Raw genomic sequence first — 18,752 nt, 5'->3', positions numbered from 1 at the left:
TTTTCCCCAGCTCCCATGTTGTGTGTGTGTGTGCAGGTGTGAGACACAGTGAAAAACATAAGGTGCACGAATCTTTATTCAAATTTCCACCACCAGGAAGAAAGGAAACACCCGAGTGGCCTGTGACAAGCAGTGCTCTTCACATCAAAGGGACCCTCCTGTTTATATCTGTCAACCAGGGCTCCCTGATTTGACCAGGTTAACAGAGCCAATTGGGGAGCTCATATTCCATTAGGGCCACCTAGCTGACCTCATTGCAATCACAACATTCCTCCCCCTCGAAGTCCAGGGGCATAGGCCTGTCCTTTCTCTTGTAGCCTCTCCTGAGCCATTTTCACACCTGGTCCGGGTCCTGCAGCTCAGCCTCAGATACGGGTGGCGTGTACCCGGACTGTAACCCACCTCTTGTGCTCAGACCGCCTCAGAAGTAATTCATCTTCTTCTTCAGGTGGTAAAGGCGTCGAGGCGATGACACCCCCTGTGTCCACCTCAGATTCTGAGGTTTCTTTTGCACTAGACAGAAGGGGAGAACCCAGCTGTTCTGACAGCCTTTCTGGCTGTTCTGAGAGGCCAGGTATGTTTGTTCCTGCCTGCTTGCAAGTTTGCAGCTTTTGTGCAATCCACGTGCTTGTTCAGGACTGCCTCACCTACCTGAGCTTAGTACTCATAGGATCTGACCTCACGTCAACCTCGTCTCTTATCCACGCAGGGCTACTTCCGTGGTTTCGGCACCAAATTTCATTTCCATGAAGTAAACTGTCTCTCCCGCTTAGAGGGGTCTCATGTTTCACCATCCCCCAGGTCTGTGAAGATCAGATTTAACCTAGTTCTGAGTCTTTTCCCCATTAGCAACTCTGCTGGAGCTATCCCTGTAGTTGCAAGGGGTGGGTGGGGGGGTGCTCCAATCGTCAAATAGGAACAGGGACAGTTTGGTATCAAGTGAAGCTGTAGTGTATTTTACTGAGCGTGCCTTCAACATTTGGTCTGCTCTGCCCACCAGATGATTGGGCATTGGATGATATACGGAGCTGTCTTTATCTGCTGAACGCAATTCAACTTTAGGAAATACTCAAATTCCCTGATGGCAAATAATGGCTCGTTATTTGTGACCAACAATTAGTGATACCTGATTCAGCTGCTTCTCATAAGAGACCAAAACCAAAGGTGTACCCTTAATCTATAAAGGTTCCCTGGTACAGTTTCTCAGTCCAGCCGAGGCTTTATGCAAACTTAAGGTTGGGAGTCCAGATTGAATTTTGTTAAAGACTGGTTCTGCAATCACTGATACAGCCTTACTGGTATCAACCTCCATTAGAACCAGGTGACCATTGAACCAGATATTTATGTTGACTGGTTCTGATTTAGATGTTGTGAAGCAATTTAACTGTTCCAAGCTCATGTAGGTGGGCTTACATGAGAACATAAGAACTAAGAGCAGGAGTAGGCCATCCGGTCCTTCAAGTCTGCTACGCCACTCAATAAGATCAAGGCTAATCTTTTCATGGCCTCAGCTCCATGACCTGCGTTTTCACCATATCCCTTAATTCCATTATTTTTCAAAAACGTATCTACGTTAGCTTTAAAAGCGATTACTGAAGTAGCATCAACTACTTCCCTGGACAAGCAATTCTATAGATTAACAACCCTCTGGGTGAAGAACTCAGTTCAGTCCTAAACCTGCTTCCTCTAATCTTGAGGCCATGCCCTCTTGTCCTCGTCTCACCTACCAGTGGAAACATCCTCTCTATTTCTATTTTATTGATTCTCTTCAAAATTTCATGTGTTTCTATAAGATCCCTCCTTATTCTTCTGAATTCCAATGAATATAATCCCAAATCATTCAGCCTCTCCTCATAAGCCAACCCCCTCAACTCCAGATTCAACCTAGTGAACCTCCTCTGCATCCCCTCCAGTGTCAGTACACCCTTTCTAAGTAAGGAGACCAAACCGCACACAGTACTCCAGGTATGGTCTCACCAACACCTTGTGCAGCCGCAACATTACCTCTCTGCTTTTGAACTCAACCCCTTTAGTAATGAAGGACAAAATTCCATTTGCCTTCCTAATTACTTGTTGTACCTGCAGACCAACCTTCTGTGATTCATGCATAATGACAGCCAGGTCCCTCTGCAAATCAGCATGCTGCAACATTTTAACCACTCAAGTAATAATCTATTTTGCTGTTACTGCTACCAAAATGTATGATTTCACATTTACTGACATTGTATCCCATCTGCCAGGCTTCTGCTCACTCACTCAATGTATCTATGTTCCTCTGCAAAGTTTCACAGTCCTCTGCACACTTTGCTCTGCCACTCATCTTATTGACATCGGCAAATTTTGACACTGTACGCGTGGTCTCCAACTCCAAATCATCTACATAAATTGTGAATAATTGCTGTCCCAATAACGATCCCTGAGGCACACCACTAGTCACTGATTGCCAGCCAGAATAGCACTCATTTTTCCCCACACTTTGTCTTCCCAAAGAATGGCATGATGCTAGAAATGCTCAAAGAAGACTGTTGTGAGCGAATTTCTTCAGAAGAATACTTTTTGGCTCATCACTACTGATCTTGTTACAATCACTAGAGACTCAACAGCATAAAAGATACATGCAATCCCCAGATTCTGTAGATCTGTAAAGAACAAGTGATGACTTCCTTTGTAACGTTGGAATTGTCTACAGAAGTCTCTGCCTGAATATTATTCTGGTGTGGCTGCACAGATGGGTAACTGCTGTGTGTGTCTAGTGCTGTCAGATGACCCCAGGATTTCTGTTTTACCTCTCGGTCTTCCAAAAAAAAAACCAAAAGACACAAGGTTGTACCCATTGCACTATTTCAAACATTGACAGAGAAGTAAATACCCTTAAGCAGTTCAAAGATAATTATCAAACTCGTTGCAGGAGCTGAAAAACCTTCCATTGAAATAATCTGTTGTTCCTGGTTCCAGGAATTGTGTTAAGAAATGAAGCCATGCAGTCTTCATTAATTTTGATTCGGAGATGCCGGTGTTGGACTGGGGTGTACAAACAGAAACAATTCAATGCTATGGCAGATCTAGATTCACCACTGTACCTCCAATCAAGTTATTTAGTTGCCATATGTTGGCCATTAGAGTGTTACAAAGGTTTGCGTGTACTGTACCTTTAAGAGAGTTAAAGGCAACATAGCTACCTGACAGCACCAAATGTTCTGAACAAGATATAATGTAACCTTTTGGTCCAGCAGTTAGTGTAGCTGGTTGCCTGGAGATAATGACAAATTCAAATTAGACCAATCAGTTTAAATTATACCCCCAAAAAACAACAACCTCCAATCCAGTTTGAATTTAGTATATTGACAATCTTAAAAGCCAAATACACAATTCAATGCTTTGGGAGTATAAGACCAGGGAACGTTGAGAAGAGAACTGCCAAGCCGACAGCATGGAGAGACTGACCAAAAAATAGCTCTCTTAAATAAGACCATAAGACATAGGAGCGGAAATAAGGCCATTCAGCCCATCGAGTCCACTCCGCCATTCAATCATGACTGATGGGCATTTCAACTCCAATTACCCGCATTCTCCCCGTAGCCCTTAATTCCTTGTGACATCAAGAATTTATCAATTTCTGCCTTGAAGACATTTAGCGTCCCAGCCTCCACTGCACTCTGCGGCAATGAATTCCACAGGCCCACCACTCTCTGGCTGAAGAAATGTCTCCGCATTTCTGTTCTGAATTTACCCCCTCTAATTCTGAGGCTGTGTCCACGGGTCCTAGTCTCCTCGCCTAACGGAAACAATTTCCTAGCATCCACCCTCTCCAAGCCATGTATTATCTTGTAAGTTTCTATTAGATCGCCCCTTAATCTTCTAAACTCCAACGAATACAATCCCAGGATCCTCATATGTTAGACCTACCATTCCAGGGATCATCCGTGTGAATTTCTGCTGGACACGCTCCAGTGCCAGTATGTCCTTCCTGAGGAGTGGGGACCAAACTGGACACAATACTCCAAATGGGGCCTAACCAGAGCTTTATAAAGTCTCAGTACACAACAGTGCTTTTATATTCCAATCCTCTTGAGATAATTGACAACATTGCATTCGCTTTCTTAATCATGGACTCAACCTGCATGTTTACCTTTAGAGAATCCTCAACTAGCACTCCCAGATCCCTCTGTACTTTGGCTTTACAAATTTTCTCACCGTTTAGAAAGTAATCCATGCTTCCTTTCTTTTTCCCCAAAGTGCAAGACCTCGCATTTGCTCACATTGAATTCCATCAACCATTTCCTGGACCACTCCTCCAAACTGTCTAGATCCTTCTGCAGCCTCCCCACTTCCTCAGTACTACCTGCCTGTCCACCTAACTTCGTATCATCGGCAAACTTCGCTAGAATTCCCCCAGTCCCTTCATCCAGATCATTAATATATAACGTGAACAGCTGCGGCCCCAACACTGAACTCTGCGGGACACCACTTGTCACCGGCTGCCATTCCGAAAAAGAACCTTTTATCCCAACTCTCTGCCTTCTGTCAGACAGCCAATCCTCAATCCATACCAGTAGCTCACCTCGAACACCATGGGCCCTCACCTTGCTCAGCAGCCTCCCGTGTGGCACCTTATCAAAGGCCTTTTGGAAGTCTAGGTAGACCACATCCACTGGGTTTCCCCGGTCTAACCTCCTTGTCACCTCTTCAAAGAACTCCAACAGGTTTGTCAGGCACGACCTCCCCTTACTAAATCCATGTTGACTTGTTCTAATCCGACCCTGTTCTTCCAAGAATTTAGAAACCTCATCCTTAATGATGGATTCTAGAATTTTACCAACAGCTCAGGTTAGGCTAATTGGCCTATAATTTTCCATCTTTTGTCTTGATCTTTTCTTGAACAAGGGGGTTACAACAACGATCTTCCAATCATCCGGGACTTTCCCTGACTCCAGTGACTTTTGAAAGATCTCAACCAACGCCTCCGCTATTTCCTCAGCCACCTCCCTCAGACTCTAGGATGTAACCCATCAGGGCCAGGAGATTTATCAATTTTAAGACATTTTAGCTTTTCTAGCACTTTCTCTTTTGTAATGGCAACCATACTCAACTCAGCCCCCTGACTCCCTTTAATTGTTGGGATATTACTCATGTCTTCCACTGAAGACTGACGCAAAGTACTTATTAAGTTCTCCAGCTATTTCCTTATCTCCCATCACCAGGCTTCCAGCATCAGTTTGAAGTGGCTCAATGTCTACTCTTGCCTGTTGTTTGTTTCTTATGTATTGAAAGAAACTTTTACTATCATTTCTAATATTACCGACTAGCCTACATTCATATTTGATCCTCTCCTTCCTTATTTCTCTCTTTGTTATCCTCTATTTGTTTTTATAGCCTTCCCAATTTTCTGATTTCCCAATGCTCTTGGCCACTTTATCGGCTCTCACTTTTTCTTTGATAGATTTCCTGACTTCCTTTGTCAGCCATGGCTGTCTAATCCCTCCCCGGATAATCTTTCTCTTCTTGGGGATGAACCTCTGTACAGTGTCCTCAATTTTACCCACAAACTCCTGCCATTTTTGCTCTACTGTCTTCCCTGCTAGGCTCTGCTTCCAGTCTATTTTCGTCAGTTCCTTTCTCATGCCCTCATAATTACCTTTATTTAACTGTAACACCATTACATCCGATTTTGCCTTCTCTCTTTCAAACTGCAGGCTGAACTTTACCATATTATGTTCGCTGCTTCCTAAGTGTTCCCTTACTTTAAGATTTTTTATAAAGTCTGGTTCATTACATAGCACTAGGTCCAGAATAGCCTGCTCCCTTGTGGGCTCCATGACAAGCTGTTCCAAAAAGCCATCCTGTAAGCATTCCATGAATTCCCTTTCTTTGGATCCACAACATTATTTACCCAGTCCACCTGCATATTGAAGTCTCCCATGATCACTGTGACCTTGCCTTTCTGACATGCCTTCTCTATTTCCCGGTACATGTTGCGGCCCTGGTCCTGACCACTGTTAGAAGGTCTGTACATAACTCCCGTTATGGTTTTTTTGCCTTTGTGGTTCCTCAATTCCACCCACACAGACTCCACATCATCCGACGCTATGTCATTCAGCACCATAGATTTAATTTTGTTCTGAAATAACAAGGCAACCCCGCCCCCTCTGCCCCTCCCTGTCTTTTCGATAAGTTGAAAACCCTTGGATGTTTAACTGCCAGTCCTGACCCCCCTGTAACCACGTCTCTGTGATGCCTACCACATCATAATCATTCACGATGATCTGTGCCATTAGTTCGTCTGCTTTGTTACAAATGCTACGAGCATTCAGGTAAAGTGCCTTAGTGCTAACTTTGTTATCATTAGAGATATTGGAAGTCATAAGATGTCCTAAGTTATCCTTCCTTTTTGCTGCATTCCCAGTCTGTCTCAAGTTTAAATCTGCCTGCACATATGCTATCCTGCCGCTTATCTTTCCATTTAACTCCATACTCCCTGTCACTTTCACTTTCCCTTCCCCCCAACTCAGAAGTTTAAAGTCCTACTGACCACCCTATTTATCCTCTTCGCTAGAACATTGGTACCTGATCGGTTCAGGTGGAGACCGTCCCAACGGTACAGATCCCCCCCGGTTCCAAAACTGATGCCAATGCCCCATGAAGTGGAATCCCTCTTTCCCACACCAATCCTTTAGCCACATGTTTACTTCCCTAATTTTCTTATCCCTATGCCAATTGGCACATGGCTCAGGCAGTAATCCAGAGATTATGACCCTTGAGGACCTGTACTTCAATTTCCTTCCTAGTGCTCGATAATCCCCAAACAGGTCCTCCACCCTAGCTTTGCCTATGTTGTTAGTCCCAACGTGGACCACAACAACTGGATCCTCCCCCTCCCGCTCCAATATCCTTTCAAGCCGGTCGGAGATGTCCAGTACCCTGGCACCGGACAGGCAACACACCATGCGAGACTCCCGATCCGGCTTGCAAAGGATACTATCTGTCCCCCTAATTATAGAATCCCCTATAACAACTACTTGTCTTTTTGCTCCCCCCTCTTGAATGGCCTTTTGCACCATGGTGCCATGGTCAGTTGGCTCATCCTGTCCAGAACCCTTTTCCTCATCCGTACAGGGAGCAAGAATCTCATACCTGTTGGACAAGGTCAAGGGCTGAGGCTCCTGCACTCCTGAACTCAGGTTCCCCCTACCTGCCTCACTTACAGTCACACTCTGATGTCCCTGATCACTAACTGAATGTGAATTACTTAATCTCCCAGGTGTGACTGCCTCCTGAAACAAAGAGTCCAGGTAAACTCTCCCCCTCCCAGATGCGCTGCAGTGTTTGAAGCTCAGATTCCAGATCATCAACTCTGATCCGGAGTTCTTCCAGCAACCAACACTTGCTGCAGATGTGGTCACTGCCATTCACAATGGGATCAGCCAGCTCCCACATCATACAGCTACAGCACACCACCTGACCAGCCATCTCTGTACCTTTATCAATCAGTAACCAGTGAAGCAGAATCCCCAAGAAAAAGAAGACAGAAATACAGAGAAGAACCAAAAGCTGTCTGGTTTGGAGATAACAAGTTTTGTTCTGTAAATCTTAATCGGGGGTTTTATTGGAATAATATTCGAGAAGGGAAGGTAAAAGATAGGTTAGAAGAAGGAGTTGTAAATAGTTGCTGTAAAGTATTCTCTTTTATACTTTAAGGAATAAAGTTGTTAATTTTTACTTTAAATAGTTCTTGGCTTGTTGAATTTTCACAGATTACTGCATGGGATAAATCTTTTCTGTGTTGTTGGTTTAAATTAAGCAGGAGGGTTTACACTGTGTCATAACAGTTTGGGGGCTTGTTGTCAGGATTTGAACTGGTTTAGACAGAGTTGAATAGATTTGGGGATACGAAAAATCTCAGCACATTTAAATATTTGCAGGTTAATGTCCTTGATCTTAAACTAAAACATAGGTGAGACAATTATTTAATTTTGGTGACTTGTGGTTGATTAAATTAAAAGTGAGAGAAAGTGAGGAGTTAAAACAGAAATATCCTGGTACTTTCCCAGACTGTGTGGTAACCAGATCCCACTATCTTAAGTCACAGCACAAAGCAAAAAGTAAAGAGAAAGATAAAGGAGTTGAGGTTCAGTTAGTGGATACCCTGTTTGACAGGAAAACCCTGAACAGGCAGAGGGTCAGATAGAAGTGTTTAGTCCTCAAAGGGGAAGAGACTTGCAACAGCAAGTCAAGATGATAAAAGATATATATGTGGATGCATACTGCGAAAAGGAGGCAGAGAATATTTCAGAGGTCCAGATGGAGGTGGAGGCCATGCTCCACAAGGACATCATTGAACCAAGCCAGAGTGAGTAGAGTTCGCCGATCATCTTCGTTCCCAAATCGGACGAGACTCAACGATTCTGTGTGGATTATTGGAAGGTCAACGCCATTACAAAATCAGACTCATATCCAATTCTGAGATTGGAGGACTGTACTGAGAAAGTCAGACAAGCCAGTTACATCACCAAGTTGGACTTAATGCGTGGTTACTGGCAGGTACCTTTATTAGAGACAGCAAAAAAATTTCTGTGTTTGTAACTCCAAATGGGCTAGATTAGTTTAAAGTGATGCCCTTTGGAATGAAGAATGCACCCGCCACATTCCAAAGACTCTCGAACAGAGTTGAGGCTGGGTTAACAAACTGTGAAGTCTATTTGGACGATGTACTGATCTTTAGTAAGTCCTGGAAAGATCACATGGTACAGTTGGCAGAGCTTTTTGACTGACTACAAGAAGCAAAACTGGTGATAAACTTAAATAAAACTGAATTCACGAAAGCAGAGGTGATGTTTTTGGGACATAACATCAGTCATGGAAGGTTGACCCCACGGAACGCAAAGACGAAGGCCATTGAGGAATTTCCATGACCAAGCTTGAAGAAAGAGGTGCTTCAATTCTAAGGACTCAGCAGATTCTATCGAAGTTTGTTCCAAACGTCAGCAGTGTAGTGGGCACCATTAACCAATTTGCTGAAGAAGAACACAAAGCTTTGGTGGACAGAACCATGCCAGGAGGTATTCGATTATTTGAAATCAATATTAACCACCAAACCAGTTTCAGCTACACCAAACTTTTCAAGATCTTTTAAAGTTACCATCGATGCTAGTGACATAGGAGTTGGAGCTGTACTCCTATAGGAAGGCGAGGATGGGACTGAACTGCCAGTTGGTTACTTTTCAAAGAAGATCAACATCCACCAAAGGAAATACTCCACAATCGAAAAAGAACTATTGAGATTGGAACTGGCCTGACAGTATTTTCATGTGTATGTCACGAACAATGTGTCGGAGACGGTGGTGTACATGGACCACAATCTGTTTACATTCTTAGAACGCTTTAAAGACAAGAATATGAGACTATTTTGTTGGAGTCTTACTTTTAATTTAAAAATCACACATGTTGCAGGTCGCAAGAATGTAATCGCAGATGTGTTATCGCGGATTTAACTGATAAAGTCGAGATGAGATTTGTATTTATTTAATGTTTTATATATATATATATATATATATATATACAGGTGTGGTGTAAAATTATGTCCCAATACATGTGTGAATCATAATGTAACACATGTATTGGGCCAAGCAGTGGAATGTGGTGAAACGGTTAAAAATTATGTCCCAATACATGTGTGAATCTAACCGGAATGGAGGTGTTGCTTAGTCCCGTGTGAATCTTATTACACACCTCCCCGTGTGAATCTTCTTATCTGTATGTAACCAGAATGGAATGTGTTTTTTAGCCTTGCTCTGCTGTTCACATGAATGTTTATATCTGGAAAAGAGTATATCAGCTGGAAAAGTCTCCAGTTCGGTGAGTCTGCTCCGGGGTTACGTTTAACCGCCGAGCGTGGGTTGTTGGCAACCGCTCTACGAGAACTGACGGCTCCCAGTTCCGGTAACATGTAGAGTGAGTATAAGCCAGACCCGTTGTAAGTATGAGACCTGGTTGTGGCGACGCTGCGGGGAATAAAATGCTCATATTCTAGCAGACTCGCCTCTTGGTCGTTTGTTCTGTGTCAGACTACTCTCCTACGAACCTGACCTTGAGAATTTTTTAAAACATTTGGCGCTGCGAGCAGGGTCAATCGCAATTGAGGAGAGATTTTGATACAGAACAATGTTTTGGAAAAAGACTAAGAAACCAGAAGAACAAACTGTGGAGGTCCCGACCATCCCGGGATGGCATGGACCGTGGCATGACGTGGCAGTTTGTTTGAGAAATGGTGGGGGGCGACCGGAGGAACCCCAGGGTCGCTGCTGTCCACCCTTGAGAGGATCCCAGTCCTGCCGAAGAACCCCTTGCCTGGGGTACAGCGGAGGATGTGGGCATGTCCAAAAAGCTGAAGCGGAGTTAACAGAATTGAATGGGATTGAACTGAACTGAACTGAGTGGAACTGAAGTGAATCAAATTGAACGGAACAAAATGGAACTGAGCTAAATTGAATTGAAATGGACGGAACTGAATTGAACACAATTGAATTGAACTGAACAGACCTGAACTGAGCTGAATTGAACTACACTGAATTGACTGAACTGAAATTAACTGAAACGAATTGAACTGAATTAAGCTTAATGTAACACATGTATTGGGCCAAGCAGTGGAATGTGGTGTAAAATTATGTCCCAATACATGTGTGAATCATAATGTAACACATGTATTGGGCCAAGCAGTGGAATGTGGTGTAAAATTATGTCCCAATACATGTGTGAATCATAATGTAACACATGTATTGGGCCAAGCAGTGGAATGTGGTGAAACGGTTAAAAATTATGTCCCAATACATGTGTGAATCTAACCGGAATGGAGGTGTTGCTTAGTCCCGTGTGAATCTTATTACACACCTCCCCGTGTGAATCTTCTTATCTGTATGTAACCAGAATGGAATGTGTTTTTTAGCCTTGCTCTGCTGTTCACATGAATGTTTATATCTGGAAAAGAGTATATCAGCTGGAAAAGTCTCCAGTTCGGTGAGTCTGCTCCGGGGTTACGTTTAACCGCCGAGCGTGGGTTGTTGGCAACCGCTCTACGAGAACTGACGGCTCCCAGTTCCGGTAACATGTAGAGTGAGTATAAGCCAGACCCGTTGTAAGTATGAGACCTGGTTGTGGCGACGCTGCGGGGAATAAAATGCTCATATTCTAGCAGACTCGCCTCTTCGTCGTTTGTTCTGTGTCAGACTACTCTCCTACGAACCTGACCTTGAGAATTTTTTAAAACAACAGGTAAATGGGAAGATGTTTAAGGTGAACTTATGTTAAGGTTATCGGTATGTTAGGGCAATGTGTTTAAAAAATAGAAAAAAAATGAAGCCATCTTTTCATTATGATGGTTCATTTTTTCTTAAGGGGGGAGGTGTTATGAAGGTGTGAGTGTACTGTACCTTTAAGAGAGTTAAAAGCAAGAGAACTACCTGACAGCACCAAGTGTTCTGAAAAAGATATAATGTAACTTTTTGGTCCAGCAGTTAGGGTAGCTGGTTGCCTGGAGACAAAAACAGATTCGAATTAGACAAATCAGTTTAAATTATATCCCAAAATAAAAACCAAATTCCAATCAGTTTTAATTTAGTATATTGACAATCTTAAAAGCCAATGACACGATTTGATGCTTTTGGGGGTATAAGACCAGGGAGAATTGTACAGTTGGGAGGAGAACTGCCAAACTACTAGCATGTAGAGACTGCCCAAAAATAGCTCTCTTAAATGTAACTTTATCAATCAGTAACCAGTGAAGCAGAATCCCCAAGAAAAAAAGAAGACAGGAATACAAAGAAGAATCAAAAACTGCCTGGTTTTGAGATAAGGAGTTTTGTTTTGTAGATCTTAATCGGGGATTTTATTGGACTGATATTATAGAAGGGAAGGTAGAAGATAGGTTAGAGGAAGGAGTTGTAAATACTTGTTAATTAATTATTCTGTGTTATACATTAAGGAATAGAGTTGTTAATTTTCACTTTAAATGGTTCTTGGCCTCTCGAATTTTCACAGGTTACTGCACAGGATAAATCTTTTCTGTGTTGCTGGTTTAAGCAGGAAGGTTTACCCCATGTCATAACAATAGTGCAAAGGATTTGGGGTATATTTCCCTGAATCTATTCCAAGATGGAGGGGCATAGATAAGATAAATAGACAAAGTCTCTTCCCTGAAGTGGGAGAGTCCAGAACTAGAGGGCATAGGTTTAGGGTGAGAAGGGAAAGACATAAAAGGGGCCTAAGGGGCAACTTCTTCACGCAGAGGGTGGTGTGTATATGGACTGAGCTGCCAGAGGAAGTGGTGGAGGCTGGTACAATTGCATTATTTAAAAGGGATTTGGATGGGTATATGAATAGGAGAGGTTTAGAGGGATATGAGTCGGGTGCTGGCAAATGGGACTAGATTAGGTTGGGATATCTGGTCGGCATGGACGTATTGGACCTAAGGGTCTGTTTCCGTGCTGTACATCTCTATGACTCTATGACTCAATGATCAGGGTGGCAGTTCCCAGCTGGGACACCAATTCATAGGATCTTTGGCCCCCTTTTACCCAGGAGTGTACTGGCTACAGTTCATGAGGAACATGTGCTGAAGCAGGAAACCCACTGTACCACCAGAAGCAACTGCCCGATATCTGCAACAATTTCCAAGATAATGTTAAACAATATTTTGTGGTGGGTATTTCAATGACATTTAAACATTATGGTGATGATGATGGACATTGGTGACTGGGCAACGTGCCATTAAGACCAAGCTCAATTTCATTGTCATCCATTGTGTACTAACTTGTTCCCCAGTGTAAACAGGAAGCTGGAATTCAGTAACAACACTTCTGGCTGTTTTGTTTTTGCCTTCCCCTTTGCCCAAAGGCACTTGAAATGCTTTAATTTCCATGCCAGCTAAAGTTAGCCAACATGCATAAACCACAGATTAGACCTGAGTCCTTCTGTTGTCTGTTGTCCAACGTGTTACTAAAAAAGTGCTTTTACTCCTTGATTCCTCACAATAGTAAATACAAAGTACTACTGATGCTCGGAATCTGAAACAAACACTGAAATTGATGGAGACACTCAGCGGGTCTGGCGTCATCAAAGGAGAGAGAAACAGAGTTAACATTTCAAGTCAGAACTCAAGAAGAGTCATACCAGACTCAAACATTAACTCTGTTTCTCTCTCCATAGATGCTGCCAGACCTGCTGAGTTTCTCTAAGATTCCTCACAATCTTTCATAGTATATAATTAATTTTACACCATTGTGCCTGTAAACTTGGAAGTACAGATGAAATGAGATATGCCACATATTCATAACTCTGTCAAATTTAAAATGTTAAAATCACTAGTTCTAACATTATTTAGTGCACAAAAAGCATAGTTATCAGCTTTAGCTATTGACTAGCCACTACTTTCCTGTTTCACTGCTCATGCATTATGTAGTCAGGATATTTATTGGTTAAGGTCTGAAGAAGCATTCCACTTGTGTCACTTAGGTTTCCTCCAGCGCAGTTTTAAAAATCACCACCTGATGGATATTCTATCAGTGTATTGCTTATATAAATCCATCTGCCCTCTCAAAACTATTAATGGACACCAGAGGTGGGGATCCTTTTCATGTTGGAAGGCCACATTATGTTAGTTGTAATCTAATAAGGCCGCATCCTAGAAACTTCAATTATATATTCTTCAAAATTCACATTATTTTATAAAAATCTCACTACCATGTACTAACTAAAAAAAATGAAAAAAAAATGTTAATTCTAAAGTTAACTAACCTTTTAATTACTTTGTGGGACAAAAAAAGACATATTAATAAAAAATAAAAGATTTGTTCTGCAAAATTTGGATTCATTCAAAAGGCCACACACAATGGCCTGGAAAGCCGCATGCAGCCTTAAGGCCGCAGGTTCCCCATCCTTGATGAAGACTATGGTGAAACATAGTCACAATAATACAATCTCCCCGAGCAGCTGCAAAATGCGCTTGCAAAATATCTCCGCACCTTGAATGATGGCCAACAGGATGACGATTACAAAAAAGAAGAAGGTGATATCAAAGATAATTCGATAGATTTCGTATTCATCTCCAGCTGGATCTTCAATCTCATCACCAATACCTCCACCAGCACGAACACCCACGTACATGTGAAACATGTAACACTGTAAACAAAAGAATAAGTGACAACTTCAGATGAGCATGCATCTCACCTTCAGATTGAGCTCTCTAAATACTTTGTCCTTTGTTTATACTTCAAACCACCAAATCAACAAATCATTGTAATTGAAAACCTGACAAAAAATTCACCTAATCCAAGAATCAATACTCCCATGTCCATTTTCAAAATATTGCAAGCATCTTATGTTCATATAATTGAATTGTGATCTGCTGCCTTAGCAGAAAACCCTGATGTCAATTCATCATTGCTCATTGATAGACCCTGAAATGTTCCTGTGGTTTAGATAAACCATCGAGTGTAACTCTGAAGGTGAATCTCCACAGGGCTTGGTACATTGTCTCACTGCAGCTTCAGTAAAAGAACTTTGCAAAGCCCAAAGAAGCAGCTTAAATCAAAACAGCCCACGTATTATATTCACTGTGTAAACATTGTTAGAGTACAGGATATGCTGGGAAAATGCAAGAGAAAATCCAGTAACTGTTCACAGAAATAAATCAAAAATTAAAAGACAATTAGAAGCAGCATTTCATAAAGGAGAAGGAACCTTAAAAATAAATAGGAATACATTTACTAACACAAAGCTCCTTTATAAAAGCTACACTGTTAGTGGAACAGTTGTATTAGCATTCATCTTTCATCCTTAAAATATAATTTAGCATAACAAGGTAAACATTATGATCAACAGTGATGGTTAAAATGTGTGAGACAGCTTATAAGCCCATTTAAACAAAAATATTAAGGTCAACTTATGGCTTAAAGGCTTCTCCATTGCGAGTGCATGCCAGGAAATCATAAGAATGCTACCTTAGTTTTCATCCAATGGAAACTCATGGGCTGTGACCACAAAGGAAGTGCCTACTGGTCTAAATAGCCTTTCAGGTCTGTGTTTCTTTTCCAGCTTCTCATCTATTATATTCCTTAAAAGTGAAATCTGATTCAAATGAGTCAGACTTGACATGTTTTCCCCAACAAGTACAGCACCTACCGTCAGCATATCATCACACTTCATGTCTGGCGTGTCTCCATCTTCACTTTTGTTGTAGAATTTGCGAAAGAAATTAAAAGCAACCACTGTGTACAGATACACCACAACAGCCAATAAGCCCACGGTTAATACCAGCTGCGCAAACATAAAGGGGGAGAGAAGCGTCAGATCAATGTGAAATCATTAATAGCCATCTATTTAATAAAACTGAAGATTCTACTGGATGATTACTCAATTGTTTTATCAGAACAACTTGAGGAATAACTTCCCAAAGTCTTTCAATCATACAATGATTGACCAATTCATACAATATTTGGTTTTCCCACTTCCTCTGGCTGTATTAAGTTGCATCTCTTAATCGGCTGCATCTTAAGCGTATGCTTAAATGAGAACAAATAAATCTCTTCCCTTTGCATTTTAAGTTTCAAAGTATTGCTACAGGCAAGTTGTTAGAAAACACATTCAAAAATCCTCATAAACATGTTATGCAGGGACTATGTACCTGCTATTCATTTGTGGATCCAACTTTATACTTAAAAAGCTTGCATCCAAGTACCTGTTTGCCGTTGTGTGTCACAGATGACAGGATGGTCCGTAATGTTTTAAATCCCATTGCAATATCCAGCAAATGGGCAGCAAAGAAAAAGTTGTTATAATGTCCCAGAACTGACATCGTCATGTACCAGGCAAGGTACAAGAAGGACTGCAAACAAACAGAAACAAGCATTACTTGCAGCCAGCACACAGAAGTACATTTTCTAGAAGAGGAAGAATTTTATTGAGTGCACACACATTGCATTGAGTTCGAAATTGAAAACAGAAAATGGTCTATTAAATAGCTGTGAACAGAATAAATACTAACGCTTCACCTAGAGACCATTCATCAGAAACCACTCCTTTCTCTTTAAAGCTGAATGACTTGCTATTCTGTTCAAATCTTATTTCAAATTTGCAATACTTTCCTTTCATTTCTGTCTGAAGTAATATTTTGCTTGCGCATCTTGCAAGATTTTACATGTCAGTTTGCTAGGGTAATTTCCCTCTAGTGCAATCAATTTAAAGCACAAACAGGGGGCACTTGATGTGCAAATAAGATCATTAATTCACCACAGAGACCACCTTTCAACCCAAGCTCCACTTCAAGTCTGTAGTATTTCTCTATAGAACTATGAAATAGATTTGATTCCCAAAATTCCCCAAAGGATTGTCAGCTTCCCTAAGGGTTCTGCTTGACTCCTTTTGGAATGGAGAGACAGTAAACCAACCATGGAGATTCACTGTTAAAAATCACACAACACCAGGTTATAGTCCAACAGGTTTAATTGGAAGCACTAGCTTTCGGAGAGCTGCTTCTTCATCACATCCACAACCACCTGATGGTGTTGTGTGATTTTTAACTTTGTACACCCAGTCCAATACCGGCATCTCCAAATCATGGAGATTCATGGCTGTGGTGTTTCTGTAGCGGAATTCTCACCATACATCAATTAATGCAATGGATAATTTTTAACTGTAGGCAATCTTTGCAAAATCAAAAAGTTTCAGTTGCAATACTTAGTGAAGATAAATAATACGGTTTATTAGTCAAGTCCTGAAATAGGTTCAATCAGAGATTTGTAAATGAGGAAAAATGAAGGGAAGCTTTCTTCAAAACCTTTTTTAAAAACTTCATTCACAGGATGTGTACGCCAGTGACCAGGTCAGCATTTATTACCCACACCTAATTGCTCAGAGGTAAGTTAGAGTTAAACACATTGCTCTGGGTCTGGGGTTACATGTAGGCCAGACCAACAAAAGATGGCAGATTTCCTTCCTTAAAGGACATGGGTGAACCGGGCGGTTTTTCTCTGATAATCAGCAATGGTTTTGTGGTTACCATTAGACTCTTAATCCCAGTTTTCTTTAAAATTGAATTCAAATTCCACCACCTGCCATGCCTGAGACCTCATTACATTAAAAACCTAAAGAGCTGAGGGTGCTGTAAATCAGAAAGAAAAACAGAAGTTGCTGGAAAAGCTCAGCAGTTCTGGCAGCATCTGTGAAGAGAAATCAGAGTTAACGTTTTGGGTCTGGTGGCCCTTCCTCAGATCTGCTCAGCTTTTCCAGCATCTGCTGTTTTTGTTAACCCAGAACATTACCTGGGTCTCTGGTTTAATAGTCTAGTGATAATAGCACTAGGCCCCTTTAGTTACTGCCTTTATTGCCACTGAGAAAGTTCGCTACATGATGGATTTATGTCAGTGGAATTTTTAAAAACAGTACTACATGAGTAAAAGTAGTGAGTTTTGTTTCAAAAATGTATCAAATTATTCAGATGAGATTTATGACCTGGATTTTCCAACCTTTGATGTTTTGAGTACAAATGGCCACTGATAAACTGCTTGGTAACCCCAATATATTTTACACATTAAACTGAACCAATTGGCTTTGGTAAATTCACTAAGCCATTAATTATGCATGATGTAAAAACCATGGCAATTACAGAATTCCACAAGAAGGAAATTGCTATCTGATAACTCCATTCTGGAACAACAAACATTGGTTCCAAAGCAATTAAATTGAGGGACTGGGGAGTGAAATCCAAGAAAAAAGCACAGGAAAAATAATTTTAAGACAGTTTTTAGGCTCTGATTATGGCAATGTCAATTTGTGTGTTGGCTAGGTTAGTGGATTATTACACTAAGTAGTTTAGGAAATATGAGGTTGAATACTACCATGGAGGTTTAAGAACTTGCTTTCAATGAAAAATAAAAATATGGAATGGGAAAGCAGTCACCAGTAAAGTGACTATGGGTTGTCTTAAAAATCTAGTGGTTCAGTAATGTTCTTTAAGATTACACTACACCAGGTTATAGTCCAAAAGGTTTATTTGGAAGTACTAGCTTTCGGAGCGCTGCTCCTTGGTCAGGTGACTAACTACCTGATGCAGGAGCACCACTTCGAAAGCTAGTACTTCCAAACAAACCTATTGGAGTATAACCTGGTGTTGTGTGATATTCTACTTTGTCCGCCCTAGTCCAACACCGATTCCTCCGCATCATGTTCTTTAAGATGGCATTAGGTAGCTCCTGGAGAGTAAACTATAGAGTGCAATTGCTATATAGAATCATGGGTCATGCCACCTTTCTGAGAGGATTTTGTAAAAGCAGACAATGTGGTAAGGAAAAAAAAAAGTGTGAAAAACTTGTGCAGGTGCAGACACGCATACAAATGGAAATAATTATAATGAATGATAAAAACAGCCTTTCTTCTTAGAGTAGTTTTATCAGAGCTGTAAGATGAACACATTTACACCATTCTTATATTTCAAAGAATCTGTACAGAGCAGAAAGACACCCATCAAGTCTGCACCGACCCCCTGAAGTACATCCCATCCAAATCCAACCCCCATCATAGCATCATAATCTCACATTTACCATGGCTCCTGCTCACCTGCATACTATAGGACAATTTAGCATGGCCAATCCACCTAAGCTGCACATCTTTAGACAGTGGGAGGAAACCAGAACATCTGGAGGAAACCCATGCAGACACTGGGAAAACGTGCAAACTCCACCCAGACAGTCAAACAAGGCTGGAAT

General features: G+C 41.4%; 1 protein-coding gene across 1 annotated transcript in view; it reads right to left on the bottom strand.

Moving 5' to 3' along the window:
- The window catches only part of ryr2a (ryanodine receptor 2a (cardiac)), a 769,474-nt gene that overhangs the window by 9,831 nt on the left and 740,891 nt on the right, over positions 1 to 18,752 (bottom strand). The window contains exons 97-99 of the mRNA XM_087991236.1: positions 15,728 to 15,874; positions 15,172 to 15,306; positions 14,013 to 14,169 (exon numbers count right to left, since the gene is read on the bottom strand). Coding sequence (XP_087847362.1) covers positions 14,013 to 14,169; positions 15,172 to 15,306; positions 15,728 to 15,874 — 439 coding nt within the window. The remainder of the gene's footprint in view (positions 1 to 14,012; positions 14,170 to 15,171; positions 15,307 to 15,727; positions 15,875 to 18,752) is intronic.

This window comes from Chiloscyllium plagiosum, unplaced genomic scaffold (assembly GCF_037043375.1).
Source record: "Chiloscyllium plagiosum isolate Xiang-an unplaced genomic scaffold, Cpla_swu_hap1 HiC_scaffold_10, whole genome shotgun sequence".
In the NCBI taxonomy this organism is placed as follows: domain Eukaryota; kingdom Metazoa; phylum Chordata; class Chondrichthyes; order Orectolobiformes; family Hemiscylliidae; genus Chiloscyllium; species Chiloscyllium plagiosum.
The sequence above is the reverse complement of the archived record's forward strand: the minus strand, read 5'-3'. Positions and strand labels throughout refer to the sequence as shown.